Raw genomic sequence first — 12654 nt, forward strand, 5'->3', positions numbered from 1 at the left:
TTTTATTTACATTTACATTAAGAAGGATACAATCAAGGATTCTAAATCATCAAGGCTTCTTTTAGAAAGGGAAACACACAATCGCTTGGGGGAGAAAAAAAAAGTGATTTTTATTCACTTTCTGTATGGGGCAGTTCTGTAGAAGTCCTTGATGAAGATGGATACATCAAGCAATGATCCTAAACAAGAAAGAAGACAATGAAATTAGATTAGCTGAAAGTAAAGAATTTAGCAATAGTCCCAGATCAGAAGTATTTGGATAAAGCCCCTAGCGAGATTATTTGAAGCCAATAACTCAGGTGTATGAAACTTCTAGGAAAGGTTATCAGGCTTTCCAGACTGTGACTTCAACTCAGTTTACCTCAAGCCTTTCAAAGTCTTATAAAAATATTTTTCTCTAGTAAGTATTGTACAAGGTGTGTTTTTGGGACTGGTAATGACTTATTTTGGAAATAATGAGATTACATGTCTGCTGTGCTACGCAAAGAGTGTCATCTGTTCCTTTTATCTTAAATTTTTTTGTGCTTAATAAACTTCAGTTTTGTTGTCAAAACCAAACCAGCAAATTATATGTTTATGTTGCAGTTAAAGATCACTTTGTTAAAATCAAAGCAAAACATGATCTATCAAGCCACATTTCAGTCTGGGATCTCACTTATCCAGTAATCATATCTGATGTAATAACAACATAAGCAATATAAGTTATAAGACATACTAAACAGCAGAAGCAGTAGTCCTACCATCGAGTTGTGAATGTTTATCTCTCTACCACCATTAACTGGAATAAAAGACTCCAAACACATGCCTGCAGTCAAAAAAAAAACGGTATTTGACTGAGCGTGGTATCAGCAAAATTGAACTTCATGTAATCGGAGGAATCACACCACAAGCTATTGTCATTGTTGCATAAAAACAAGATAAATGGTGGATTCTGGGGACCATCTCAGCCCCAGGACATCATCACAGGGGTTCCCCAGAATGGTATAAACAAAAGGTAAAAAGCATACTTTGTGGCCTAGGTTTGACCAATAAATTCTATGTTTGAAGCAGAACTAAACATAATATATATTCAACTGATTAGATATAGGCAATTTCTTAGAACTTAGATTAACCATGGCACATTGATTTTCTTTTTTCCTGGCATAAAAGCAGCAAATTTAAAAATAACTATCAGTATTAAGTGTGCTCACTAATTAGATTCTCACCCTCAATTTAGCTGCTTCAAAACATCCAAGAAACTGAATTAGTGGTCATACAAATCAAGCAGACATTGCCACTTATTTCACAGCAGTTTATATTGAAACTTGTGTAATAGTCATGTGGAAATATACACAGTAAGATGTCAGAATAACAAATTCAATGCCTATAACTGTACATTTTGAATAGAAAAAACTGCATATTCCTCAAAATATTAAATTACTGCTTTCTGTATCCCTCTAACATATTTTTGTTTTCAATTTTTTGACTGTATTTGTGTGAAATATATTTCAAGTCAATATACCACAAAAGTACAAGTAGTCATGAGATAACAAGGTGTAGAACTGGATGATCAAAACAGGCCAAGCAGCATCAGAGGAGCAGGAAGGTTGACGTTTCGGGTCTAGAACCTTCTTCAGAAAATGGTCTGTACAAGTAGTCATGAGATAATGGGAACTGCAGATGCTGGAGATTCCAAGATAATAAAATGTGAGGCTGGATGAACACAGCAGGCCAAGCAGCATCTCAGGAGCACACCTGAGATTGCTGCTTGGCCTGCTGTGTTCATCCAGCCTCACATTTTATTATCTTGTACAAGTAGTCATGTTGCTTTTAAAAAAAATTTAAAATGGTGAAAAGTAATAAACATAAATGGAGGAACAAGTTTGATACGTAATTCAGGCTGAAATATCTTGGGTACCTTAGAGATCAGTTAAATAGTAGTATTCTAGCTGCCTTCTTAACACTTCAAACAAAACATACAAAGTGCCAGCCCTGGCCCAGTTGGTAGCATTCTTACTTTGTTGGAACCCAGTTTATGCCCAAGCTAAAGCTTGAACAAACAGAACCAGGGCTTTCAGTCCAGTGCAGTATGGAAGGCAGTGCTGCAGCACTGCAGCTGTCCTTTGGTTGAACCAAGGACCCAGCTGTCTGACAGCATGGATGCAAAAGATCCCCAGGACTACTTTGAAACAAAAACAGGGAAGTCATCTTCAGCACCCTGGTCAAACTGTATCCTTTGATCAATATCTTAAAAACAGATCAGTTAATCATAATCACACTGCTGTTCAAGAACTTGCTACACACATTTTAGCTGTTATATTTCTTACATTCTAATAGCTACTACATTTTAAACAATTGCTGAAAAAAAAAACTGTTCCAAAGCTTTTCTTGACTCATCGGGACATTTTGCAAGAGATGTCAATGTAAAGGGGAACGAAAATGTACACTGCATGAGATACAAGTATTAATTGGTTGGCAAGTAAACTTCAAATGGCAGAGGCATTGTCATGGAAAATGCATTAGTATTGCTGACTGGCAAGTTTTGTTTAAAATTTAAAAATCAGGCAAGTTGACTGGTGAAGGAACTGTTTCACATACCAGCTAATGTAATAGACACCATTCATGTTGCTGTCACTAATAGGCTGCTGCCATTCAGCCACAACAATTTCTTGCCTTTCAGACCAATCAGTAATATGGTATATGAATTTCAATGCTGATGTGACATAGTCTATATAGGTTGTATATCGTAAAAGATTGGTGGATTGCAGCAAACACCATATTCTTTCAGCTACTCATAACAAGCAAGATGCCAACCATAACAATACTTTTGCATTAGAGGGAATTCCACAAATAGATAACGTTGGCTAAATAATCTGTGTGCGTGAAATATTATACTGAAGTACAATTTAGGATTGTCATTTTGGGCTCACAGTGTGGCACAATTGTGTTTTTGGCAAGTATGTACTAATATTCAAAGCCCTATTCTTTATAGGCAAAAAGAACATGTGCATACACTGGCCTGTTTCAAACCACCAAAACAGGTGACAGCCATTGTCTGGTTCATTTCTCCAAGTAATGCCTTGACTGATCAGAGTCCATTTGTTTAGTTAAAAATGTAAACAGCGTATAGCAGTTAACTGTCAGTCATTATTAACTGGTGGATCCTCCATGGCAATACCTCTATGAATTAATGTCCCTTTATCATTGAAACAGCAATCCCCTCTCATATGGTACATATTTGTTATCTCTAATTTGGTATTTCTTGCAACTTGCCTTGAGGATGACAGCACAAAACACTTCCGACAAAATGGGTGTTTTTTCAACACTACTCAAAAGGTTCTGTACAATCAAATTACTATTTCAAGAATACCCCACTGACTGCAGAGTACTTGGAGATGGCCAGCAGTTATCAAGCTACTATATTACATTGGCTCACCAACAGGATAACAATAAGACCATAACGTACAGGAGCAGAAGTAGGCCATTAGCCCATTCAGTCTGCTTCACCATTCGACCATGGCTGATACATTTCTCAACCCCATTCTCCTGCCTTCTCCTTGTAACCTTTGAGCCCATGACTATTGAAGAACCTACCTACCTATCTATCTATCTCAGTTTTAATTATACTCAATGACTTGGCTTCCAATACCTTCTGCAGTGACAAGTTCCACAGATTAATCACACTCTGGCTGAAGAAGTTCTACCTCATCTCGGTTCTAAAGGGTCAGTCCTTTACAGTGAGGCTGAACCTTTGGGTCCTAGTCTCTTAGACGAGTGGAAACATCGCCATGTCCAGTCTATCAAGGCCTCATTTTTTTTCTGTAAGTTTCAATGAGATCCCTCCTCATCCTTCTAAAACTCCATCAAGGAAAGACCCAGAGTCCTCAACCATTCCTTACAGGACAAGCCCCTCATTCTTGGGATCATTTTTAATGATCCTGTGAACTCCCTTCAGTGTCAGCATATCCTTCCTTAGAAACAATGTCCAAAATTGCTCACAAGTTTCCAATCAACAATATTTCATTTTAATTTTAGTGATGGACAGATAATATTTAATTTTTCCTGTTCAGAGTTATCAATTATTTCAGGCAGAAAAAATAGCATGTAGCACCATGATCATCAGCCATCTAGTACTTTGGTTACTCTCCAATTACATCCAGTTCATTATGAACATTTGGATCTTGGGCCTCCTGCAGTGCCACAATGATGCCACCTGAAGGCTACAGGAACAGCAACTCATATTCCACTTGGGTGCCCTGCAGCCCAATGGTATCAATGTGGATTTCAAAATCTCCCCTGCCCTTACTGCATCCCAAAACCAGCCCAGCTCGTCCCCCCCTCTCTAACCTGTTCTTCCTCTCACCTATTTCCTCCTCCCACCTCAAGCCGCACTGCATTTTGTACCCACGAACCTCATCCCGCCCCCTTGACCTGTCCGTCCTCCCTGGACTGACTTATCCCCTCCCTACCTCCCCACCTACACTCACCTCTAGTGGTTCCATCCCAGCCTCTTCAACTTGTCTGTCTCCTCTCCATCTATCTTCTCTTCTATCCATCTTCGATCCGCCTCCCCCTCTCTCCTAATTATTAGATATGTAAGATTATAGAATCACTACAGCGTGGAAACAGGCCCTTCAGCCCAACAAGTCCACACTGAACCTCCGAGCATCCCACCCAGACCTATCCCCCTAATCTACACATCCCTGAACTTTCTGGGCAATTTAGCATAGCCAATCCACCTAACCTGCACATCTTTGGATCGTGGGAGGAAACCCACGCAGACACAGGGAGAATGTGCAAACTCCACACAGACAGTCACCCAAGGCTGGAATTGAACCCGGGTCCCTGGTGCTGTGAGGTAGCAGCACTGACCACTATGCCGCCCTCAGAATCCTCTCCTCCTCCCCTTTTTCTGGTGAAGGGTCTAGGCCCGAAACGTCAGCTTTTCTGCTAAGATGCTGCTTGACCTGCTGTGTTCATCCAGCTCCACACTTTGTTATCTTGGATTTTTTACGTGCCTTGTTTGCCTTGCCGAGAAGATGACTCCCAAAACTGATTACATCTACTATTGTGTTCTTAAAATAATATTTTTGATCAATCTGTGTAGACATGTTTATATAACACATCTGTGGCAGGTGGAACTTGAATGCAGACCCTTGAGCTCAAGAGTTAAAAAAAGCTCACTTTTAATTTTTTTTTTTACAAACTGCCATCCCATATTCTCCTTTTCTGAACTGCACTGTCATTGCCCACAAAACACCAACTTTCAGAACTCGACTTGGAGCTTCAAATTTTCTTCACAATATATTGTTTTTATGTTTTGGGATCAGTACTATTCCGTTTTCAAATAATACCTTTTGTAACACAATGTCCATAACCAAACTCTTTCCTCTAATTATGATTAAACTAATGTATTGTAAAGTTTTCATATAACCTTTAAAAGACCTGTAATCTTCAGTTCTAGGTATGCATTTTAATATTCCAATAAATTCTAAAATTGTTTTGCCATGTTACCTAGAGAAGGAAAGGACTGGATCCATTCCTTTCAGTGTTAACTTTAAAGTTCTCAGGAAGGGTCACTGGACCCAAAATGCTAACCCTGATTTTTTTTCTCCCCCACAGATGCTGCCAGATCTACCGAGCTTTTCCAGCAATATCTGTTTTTGATCCTGCTTTACAGCATCCACAGTTCTTTTGGTTTCAATTCCTTACAGTGTCTTCCTTCCTCAAAAAGTGTTTAATAAAGAGAATTGAATGATACATTCTGAGCCAGCATGGTCACACTATAGCTGTACTGTGTATTTACCAGTTAAATCTCATTTTTATGCTCGAACATGTCCAAAACTTTCTCTACACCCTCAGTCTCTACTGCTTTTTCACTTTAAGTTAGTATCGGCAACTTTGACATTAACTTCAGTATCCAAGTCATTAATTTAGATTATACATAGTGTTTTTATTTGATTTCTTTTGGAACTGGCACTTCCCACACAATCCAATGTTATATTTTGCGAGTATTTAATCTCTTATTTTTTAAAAAAAATGTTGCATTCTTTTAGTTCCATTCTTTACAGAGGATTCCGGTTGTTTGTTGTAGAATTAGTCTTTCAATGGGAATTCAGTTAGAAACTTTTTGGAATTCCAGAATATTGTAGGAAGTTCCATTTTCTACCTAATTTGTAAAGATCTTAAAAATGTTTGCCAAAGTGAATATTCTTTCCAAGGCTAAACTATTTATCAAGTTATGCTATACTTAGTACTTCCACTCACCAACTTCTAATAGGCATGAAATTGCCTTGTTCAGATTTATTTTCCCTTTTTAAATACTTAGCTGACATAAGCAAATGTATTTGCGGACATGAGTGTATCAGTAAAGAATAATTTCTTAATGAGAAAAGCAAATGACTTTCTAAATGTCCTCCTGAGTCTTCAAATCCCTAGCAGGTTTGCCATTTGCCTCCAGGGCTTGGATAATCTCAACATCCTCTACATTTATCTTCTTCATACATACTTCAAGACTATCTTTTACTTGGTAGCAACTGGTATGTTGTTTCAAAACAGCGACCATCTGTTCTTTCTCAGTAGTTGCGCAGTTCCATCAGCAAGTGATCAAGCTCAATGTAAAATATAATCTGCAGTTTTAATCCCAGACAGTCTGGAAAACCTCTGTGGCCAATGTTAAGTTTCATATAACTAGACATTGCCCTGGCCCACTAGGTCCTATTATACCAGATTTAGCAAATAGATCACAAACTGCAGTACAATTCAGAGTTAAAAAAATCTTTGCAGAATGGGAACAGATTAATGCATTTTTCTGTGGAGGAGGATATGGAAGATATAGAACGTGGAGAAATAAATAGAGATATAGTATCTTGAAACTGTCCACATTACAGAGGTAGTAGTGTTAGATGGCTTAAAACACAAGGATGGGTATATCTGCGGGACCTGATCAGATGTACCCTAGACCTCTATGGGGAACAGGGGAAGTGACTGCTGGGCCCCTCACTGAGATATTTGCATCATCGATAGCCCCAGGTGAGGAAAAGCCAGGGAACTATAGACCAGTCAGCCTGACAGTGGTGAGTAAGTTGAAGGAGTGAAACCCGAGGGACAGGATTTACTTGTATTTGGAAAGGCAAGTGCTGATTAGGGATAGTCAGCATCACGTTGTGTTTGGGAAATCATGAGTTTTTTAAAATACACAACAAAGAGGATTGATGAGGGCAGAGCAGTGGACATGATCTATATGCACTTCAGTGAGGTGTTCGACAAGGTTCCTCACAGTAGGCTGGTTAGCAAGGTTTGAACATATGGAATACAAGGAGAACTAGCCGTTTGGATACAGAACTGACTCGAAGGTAGAAGACATGGGGCGGTGGTGGAAGGTTGCTTTTCAGACTGATGGCCTGTGACCAGCAGTGTGCCACATTGATTGGTGCAGGGTCCACTGCTTTTTGTCATTTATCTATGAGATTTGGATGTGAACATAGAACGTATGGTTAGTAAGTTTCCAGATACACCAATCTTGAAGGTGTAGTGGACAGTGAAGAAGGTTACCTCAAAGTACAGTGGGATCTTGTGATGAGCCAATGGGCCTAGGAGTGGCAGATGGAGTTTAATATAGTTAAATGTGAGATGTTACATTTTGGAAAGGCAAATTAGGGCAGAATGCATACACTTAATGGTAAGGTCCTAGGGAGTGCTGCTGAACAAACAAACCTTGGAGTTCAGGTTTATATTTCCTTGATAGGATAGTGAAAGCAGCATTTGGTACGCTTACCTTTATTGGTCAGAGCATTGAGTATAGGAGTTGGGAGTTCATGTTGTGCCTGTACAGATCATTGGTTAGGCCACTTTTGAAATACTGCACGCAATTCTGGTCTCCCTATTATCAGGAGGATGTTGTGGAACTTGAAAGGGTTCAGGAAAGATTTACATGGATGCTGCCAGTGTTGGATGGTTTGAGCTGTATGGGGGAGACTGAAAACCATGGGGCTATTTTCACTGGAGCACGGAGGCTGAGAAATGCCCTTATAGAGGTTTATTTAAATCACGAGAAGCATGGACAGGGTAAATAGACAAGATGTTTTCCTTGAGGCGGGGGGAGTCCAAAACTAGAGGGCACAGGTTTATGGTGACAGGAGGAAGATTTAAAAAAGGGCCCAAGGGACAACTTTTTCCACACACAAAGTGGTGCGTGTATGGAATGAACTGCCAGAGGAAGTGGAGGAGGCTGGTAGAATTACAATTTTTAAAAAGGCGTTTGGATGGATTTATGAATATGAAGGGCTTAAAAAGGTTATGGGACAAATGCTAGCAAATGAGACTGAATTTATTTAGGAATTCTGGTCGACATGAATGAGTTGAACAGAAGGGTCTGTTTCTGTGCTGTACATCTCTGACTCTAAAATGTTTCTAAGATGTGAAGATACGGTTCCGGTGACAGCTGAAAATGGAAGATAGTGACTTGTTCACATTTTGGATCAAGACCTTTCATCAGTTCCAGTTGTAACTGAGCTTAACTTCTGTGTTTCTTGACTGGATTTTATATAAAAAATCATTACGCACTGGGACAAGAGGTGGGTATGAGACCTTGGGTTGATATTTCTCCCTTCAGATAGAGGTCTCCACTGAGATCGATTAACTGAAAATGCATCTGGGTGTCAGATAAAAGCTCTGACGGGTGAAGTGACAAGTTGGAAATATATTTGTTGTTCCAGACACAAGGTCAAGGCTATTTTAACAACCAGGTCTTTGTTAAAACCCACTAAATGATTTCACACTCGTTCTGAATAGTTTGTGGCAGTGGCAAGACTATACTGGTGCAGCGAAGAGGCCATGTGCCGATAGAAAGGCTGTCATGCGTTCAGGGCAGAGGAATTTGCAGCATTCGTTCTTCCTAAATCCACATTGAATGTTTTAAGAACGCAACTGATTGAGGTTTTTCTGCTTTGGGTGCCTCTTCCCGTTGTGTTCATCTGGCAGGGAAACTATAGCAGCTCCCCAGTTCAGATCACCAGATAAAAATTAAATTCATGTCCCAAAGTTGTCTGGACCTCACATATATATATTAAAATGTATCCAGTCAAGTCTGGCCTATTGTCCGATTCAGATGCTCAAAAGAAATGAACAATCAGGGAACCCCAATCTGATATGGGGTGGGGGAAGGTATCTGAACTTGCGCACAAGTAGATATTAGTCTTGTAAAAAAATGAATAACTGATGTATTACTCCACTTCCTGCCAAGGAGCTCCTAAGATTCATCTTTGAACTGTCAAGTTCACAGATCTCCAGCAGGGTGGAAGTAACCAATACTTATTGCTGGTGTACAAACGTGTGGATTAAATGGCGTATATTAGATTATGATTCTTATTCTTTACTCTTCAAACCCGAAGATCTTTCTTGAAAGTGTACATTGGAAGTGGAGGTGATGGCATGACGGCTGGTACATTCCAGTCTATGGAGGTACTGCTAAAAAGAATAGCCTGCTGACAACTGCTGCCAAGGATCACATATGAATAACAGTCACTTGGGCAAGATAGTGGAGGGTACATGGCATCAGTAGCACCATGCCAAACAGAGACTTAACACCTTCAGTAAATGGATGAAATAAAATCATTGGACAGGGAAAAGGGAATTCTAGACAGATGATTTGATTCACAAGAAACAGTGAATAACTTGCTCAAAAAAAAATGACATAGTTACTGCAATGAAAAATGTGTTTTCTTCCTGCCAATATTACTAGTGTATTAATCACACTATTTGAATTGTTCAAGTGTAGATATCTTGTTGGCAGATTTCATGCATGAAGAATTTAGACCAACAATCATTTTGTGTTCCATTAGATAAAGACTTTCTCCACCTGTGAATCAAATTATAAATTGTATCAAAATGTCAAGTGCCTGGAAGTATTACATTCCAATCTTATGATCGAGATGTTGATCACATGGGAATATCATCTCACAGGTTACACAAATTTTCTGCTGTGTTTTTCCTGTTTTACAACAACCTGCAATGCTTTAAAATTACTTAAATCAGATGCAAAATCATTTCCAAGCCCTTTCTTTTTCCAGGTCCAAACCTGATACGATACTTCGATAGATTCCACACATCCTTTATTATAAATGCAAAACCATTTTTCTAATGTCACAAATTATGTATTGTTAAAAACTATATTATCGCCGTTTTTATAATTTATTAACAAAAGTAGCCACATAAATAAGCCTTTGAAGCTACATTCAATTGCACCAACTGTGTACTTAATAATATTCAAAATGATATAAACATTTGGAGTTGATATCGACTGGCCGAACATACAAAGTTCTATAACTCTGAAAAAACAATTAAATAAAGTAGTACAAAACATCTCAAAATCAAAGTTGCTGAGTGCAAGAAAAAATTCAACATTTTAACAAAATATCGCAGGGATTTTTGTCTCCCATCTGCCATGTGCTCCAGCAGTGACTGGACTATAATTTGTAAGAGATTTAAGTAAAAAAATCAGCAGACAAATCAACTTTTCATATAATCTAGATTATACAGAGAAATTGTGATCAGAGATAATGGGAACTGCAGATGCTGGAGAATCCGAGATAACAAACTTGGAGCTGTATGAACACAGCAGGCCAAGCAGCATCTTAGGAGCACAAAAGCTGACGTTTCGGGCCTAGACCCTTCTGATGAAGGGTCTAGGCCCAAAACGTCAACTTTTGTGTTCCTAAGATGCTGCTTGGCCTGCTGTGTTCATCCAGCTCCACACTTTATACAGAGAAATTGACTTTTTAAAAAATATATACTAAAGGAATATAATATAGTAACCAAAACAGGGAGCAGAATACTCATCCAGGGGGGAGAAGGAAGAGAAGTTATCTAATTAGAGAGAATTTTGCTATAGCAAGACCAACCTTCAATGCCGCTGATGCATTTCACACGGTCTCGGACTTCCACGTTGTAGCCTTCAAAGGACATGAATACCCCATCTGGTCGGTAAGTACCCCGTGGAGTATATACTTTTGAATAGCTGTGAGAAAACTCAAACCTGTCATAGCCATCATATTGAGCAATTTTTCCATAGACTTCAAAGTATTTTTCAATCCAGGTGAATGGGAGATAAATTTCATTGCCTTCTTTCCGTCCTTTTATAGTGTAGTCATCATTTATTAAGCAATCTATCTCCTCATATTTAAGTCCCATCAGTTTGTTATTTAGAAGACTGGCTACAGGTGGAGCTTTCTGCTGTTCTTGATGGAATGCATCTGCTGATGGTTGTTTTGGGAGAGACTTTCCCACCTGTAAAAGGCTACTCACATCATTATTATCCTCAGAGTCAATTCCCTGTTTTTCCAAACCTTCTCCTCTGAACAGGTCCTCCAGATGACCCAAATCTCTTGGAAACTGGATTGCCTTATCACTGGAGCATTTGTTCCACAAAAGTACAGTGACCAGTGTAAACAGAGTGCAGATGATAATAAGAGTCTTGTAGTTAACTCGACTTGCCAGGCACCGCATATTCACATCATACCTATATTTAAAAAAAAATCCAAATAGAATCAACTATTCCAAAGATCAAAATTTTTTTTTCCCAGAACCAACAAACTTTTTGATAGACCCTTAAATGCTAGACTGTATGTTTAAAAAAAAGAGAAGTGATGTAGAAGCTGTACTTTCTTTAAAGGATAATATCCTACAACAGTTTGATGTTCATCTACAAAATCATAGCTATATTTTCTGAATCTGGGTGCAAAAGCACACCATTACTGCATGAAAGAAACACCACTTCTATGATAAACACAATCACAAATGGATCCAAAACTAAAATAATGAATAGTCAGAAAAAAGTTTAGTGGCAAGATGGCATCCTCCGGATGAAGTGACTGGGGGAATGTGCTGACATTTTGCTTGTGATACAAAAGTTGTCAGTATCGGGAGAACATTTCAGGAATTCCCAATTGAATTACTGCATTGCATTTCTACTACAAAAACATTATTTACACCCCCAGCCCCAAACCACATAAATCAGAGGTCAACCAGTATTCCACCTTTATCATCAAGTTCTGAGGAAGGGTCGCAGGACCCGAAATGTTAAACTCTTTTTTTTCCTTCACAGATGCTGCCAGACCTGTTGAGCTTTTCCAGCAACTTTGTTTTTGTTCCTAATTTACAGGATCTGTAGTTCTTTCTGTTTTCACCTTTTTCAGTTATTTTCCCTCTTTTCACCTAATAATCATCCTTCTGGCTTTTATGCAAGACAATGCGAGTTACATGTATTGTACCCACATAGTTGCAAGGAATCAGAATTAAACTCGAAGTAAATCTTACTTCATTTTGGACTCAAAACTAGGTATGGTTAAATTATTCAAGATTGTATGTTAAAATCATATACAAGATAACTATATCACGTGATATGATAATTATATTGCAGACAATTGTAAAATGTACTTTACAAGATGTTCAACATGCACAATGCACAGAATCTGACAAATCAAACAAAAATAGTGGACAACTGCCAATTCTTCATTTTGGAACTTGATTATGTGGTCTTCCTCAAAAAGGTCACAAAACATGCAAGTTATTGTTGCTAACAGTACTGATACAGTTTCTCCAAATAACAAAATGTCACAATTTGAATTACAAAAGCATAGACTTGAACAGTTTTGGCAATGACTGAAGTTTACAATT

At 38.6% G+C, this 12654-nt stretch overlaps 1 protein-coding gene across 8 annotated transcripts in view; it reads right to left on the reverse strand.

Moving 5' to 3' along the window:
* Window positions 1–12654, reverse strand: part of glceb (glucuronic acid epimerase b) — a 100100-nt gene that overhangs the window by 22165 nt on the left and 65281 nt on the right. For 7 of the 8 annotated variants that reach the window (XM_048562643.2, XM_048562640.2, XM_059639330.1 and 4 more), the window contains one exon: window positions 10881–11497. The exons of the other annotated variant lie outside the window; for it this stretch is intronic. In XM_048562643.2, coding sequence (XP_048418600.1) covers window positions 10881–11484 — 604 coding nt within the window. In that variant the 5' untranslated portion in view covers window positions 11485–11497. The remainder of the gene's footprint in view (window positions 1–10880; window positions 11498–12654) is intronic. 8 annotated transcript variants of the gene reach the window in all.

This window comes from Stegostoma tigrinum, chromosome 33 (genome assembly GCF_030684315.1).
Source record: "Stegostoma tigrinum isolate sSteTig4 chromosome 33, sSteTig4.hap1, whole genome shotgun sequence".
NCBI classification, from domain to species: domain Eukaryota; kingdom Metazoa; phylum Chordata; class Chondrichthyes; order Orectolobiformes; family Stegostomatidae; genus Stegostoma; species Stegostoma tigrinum.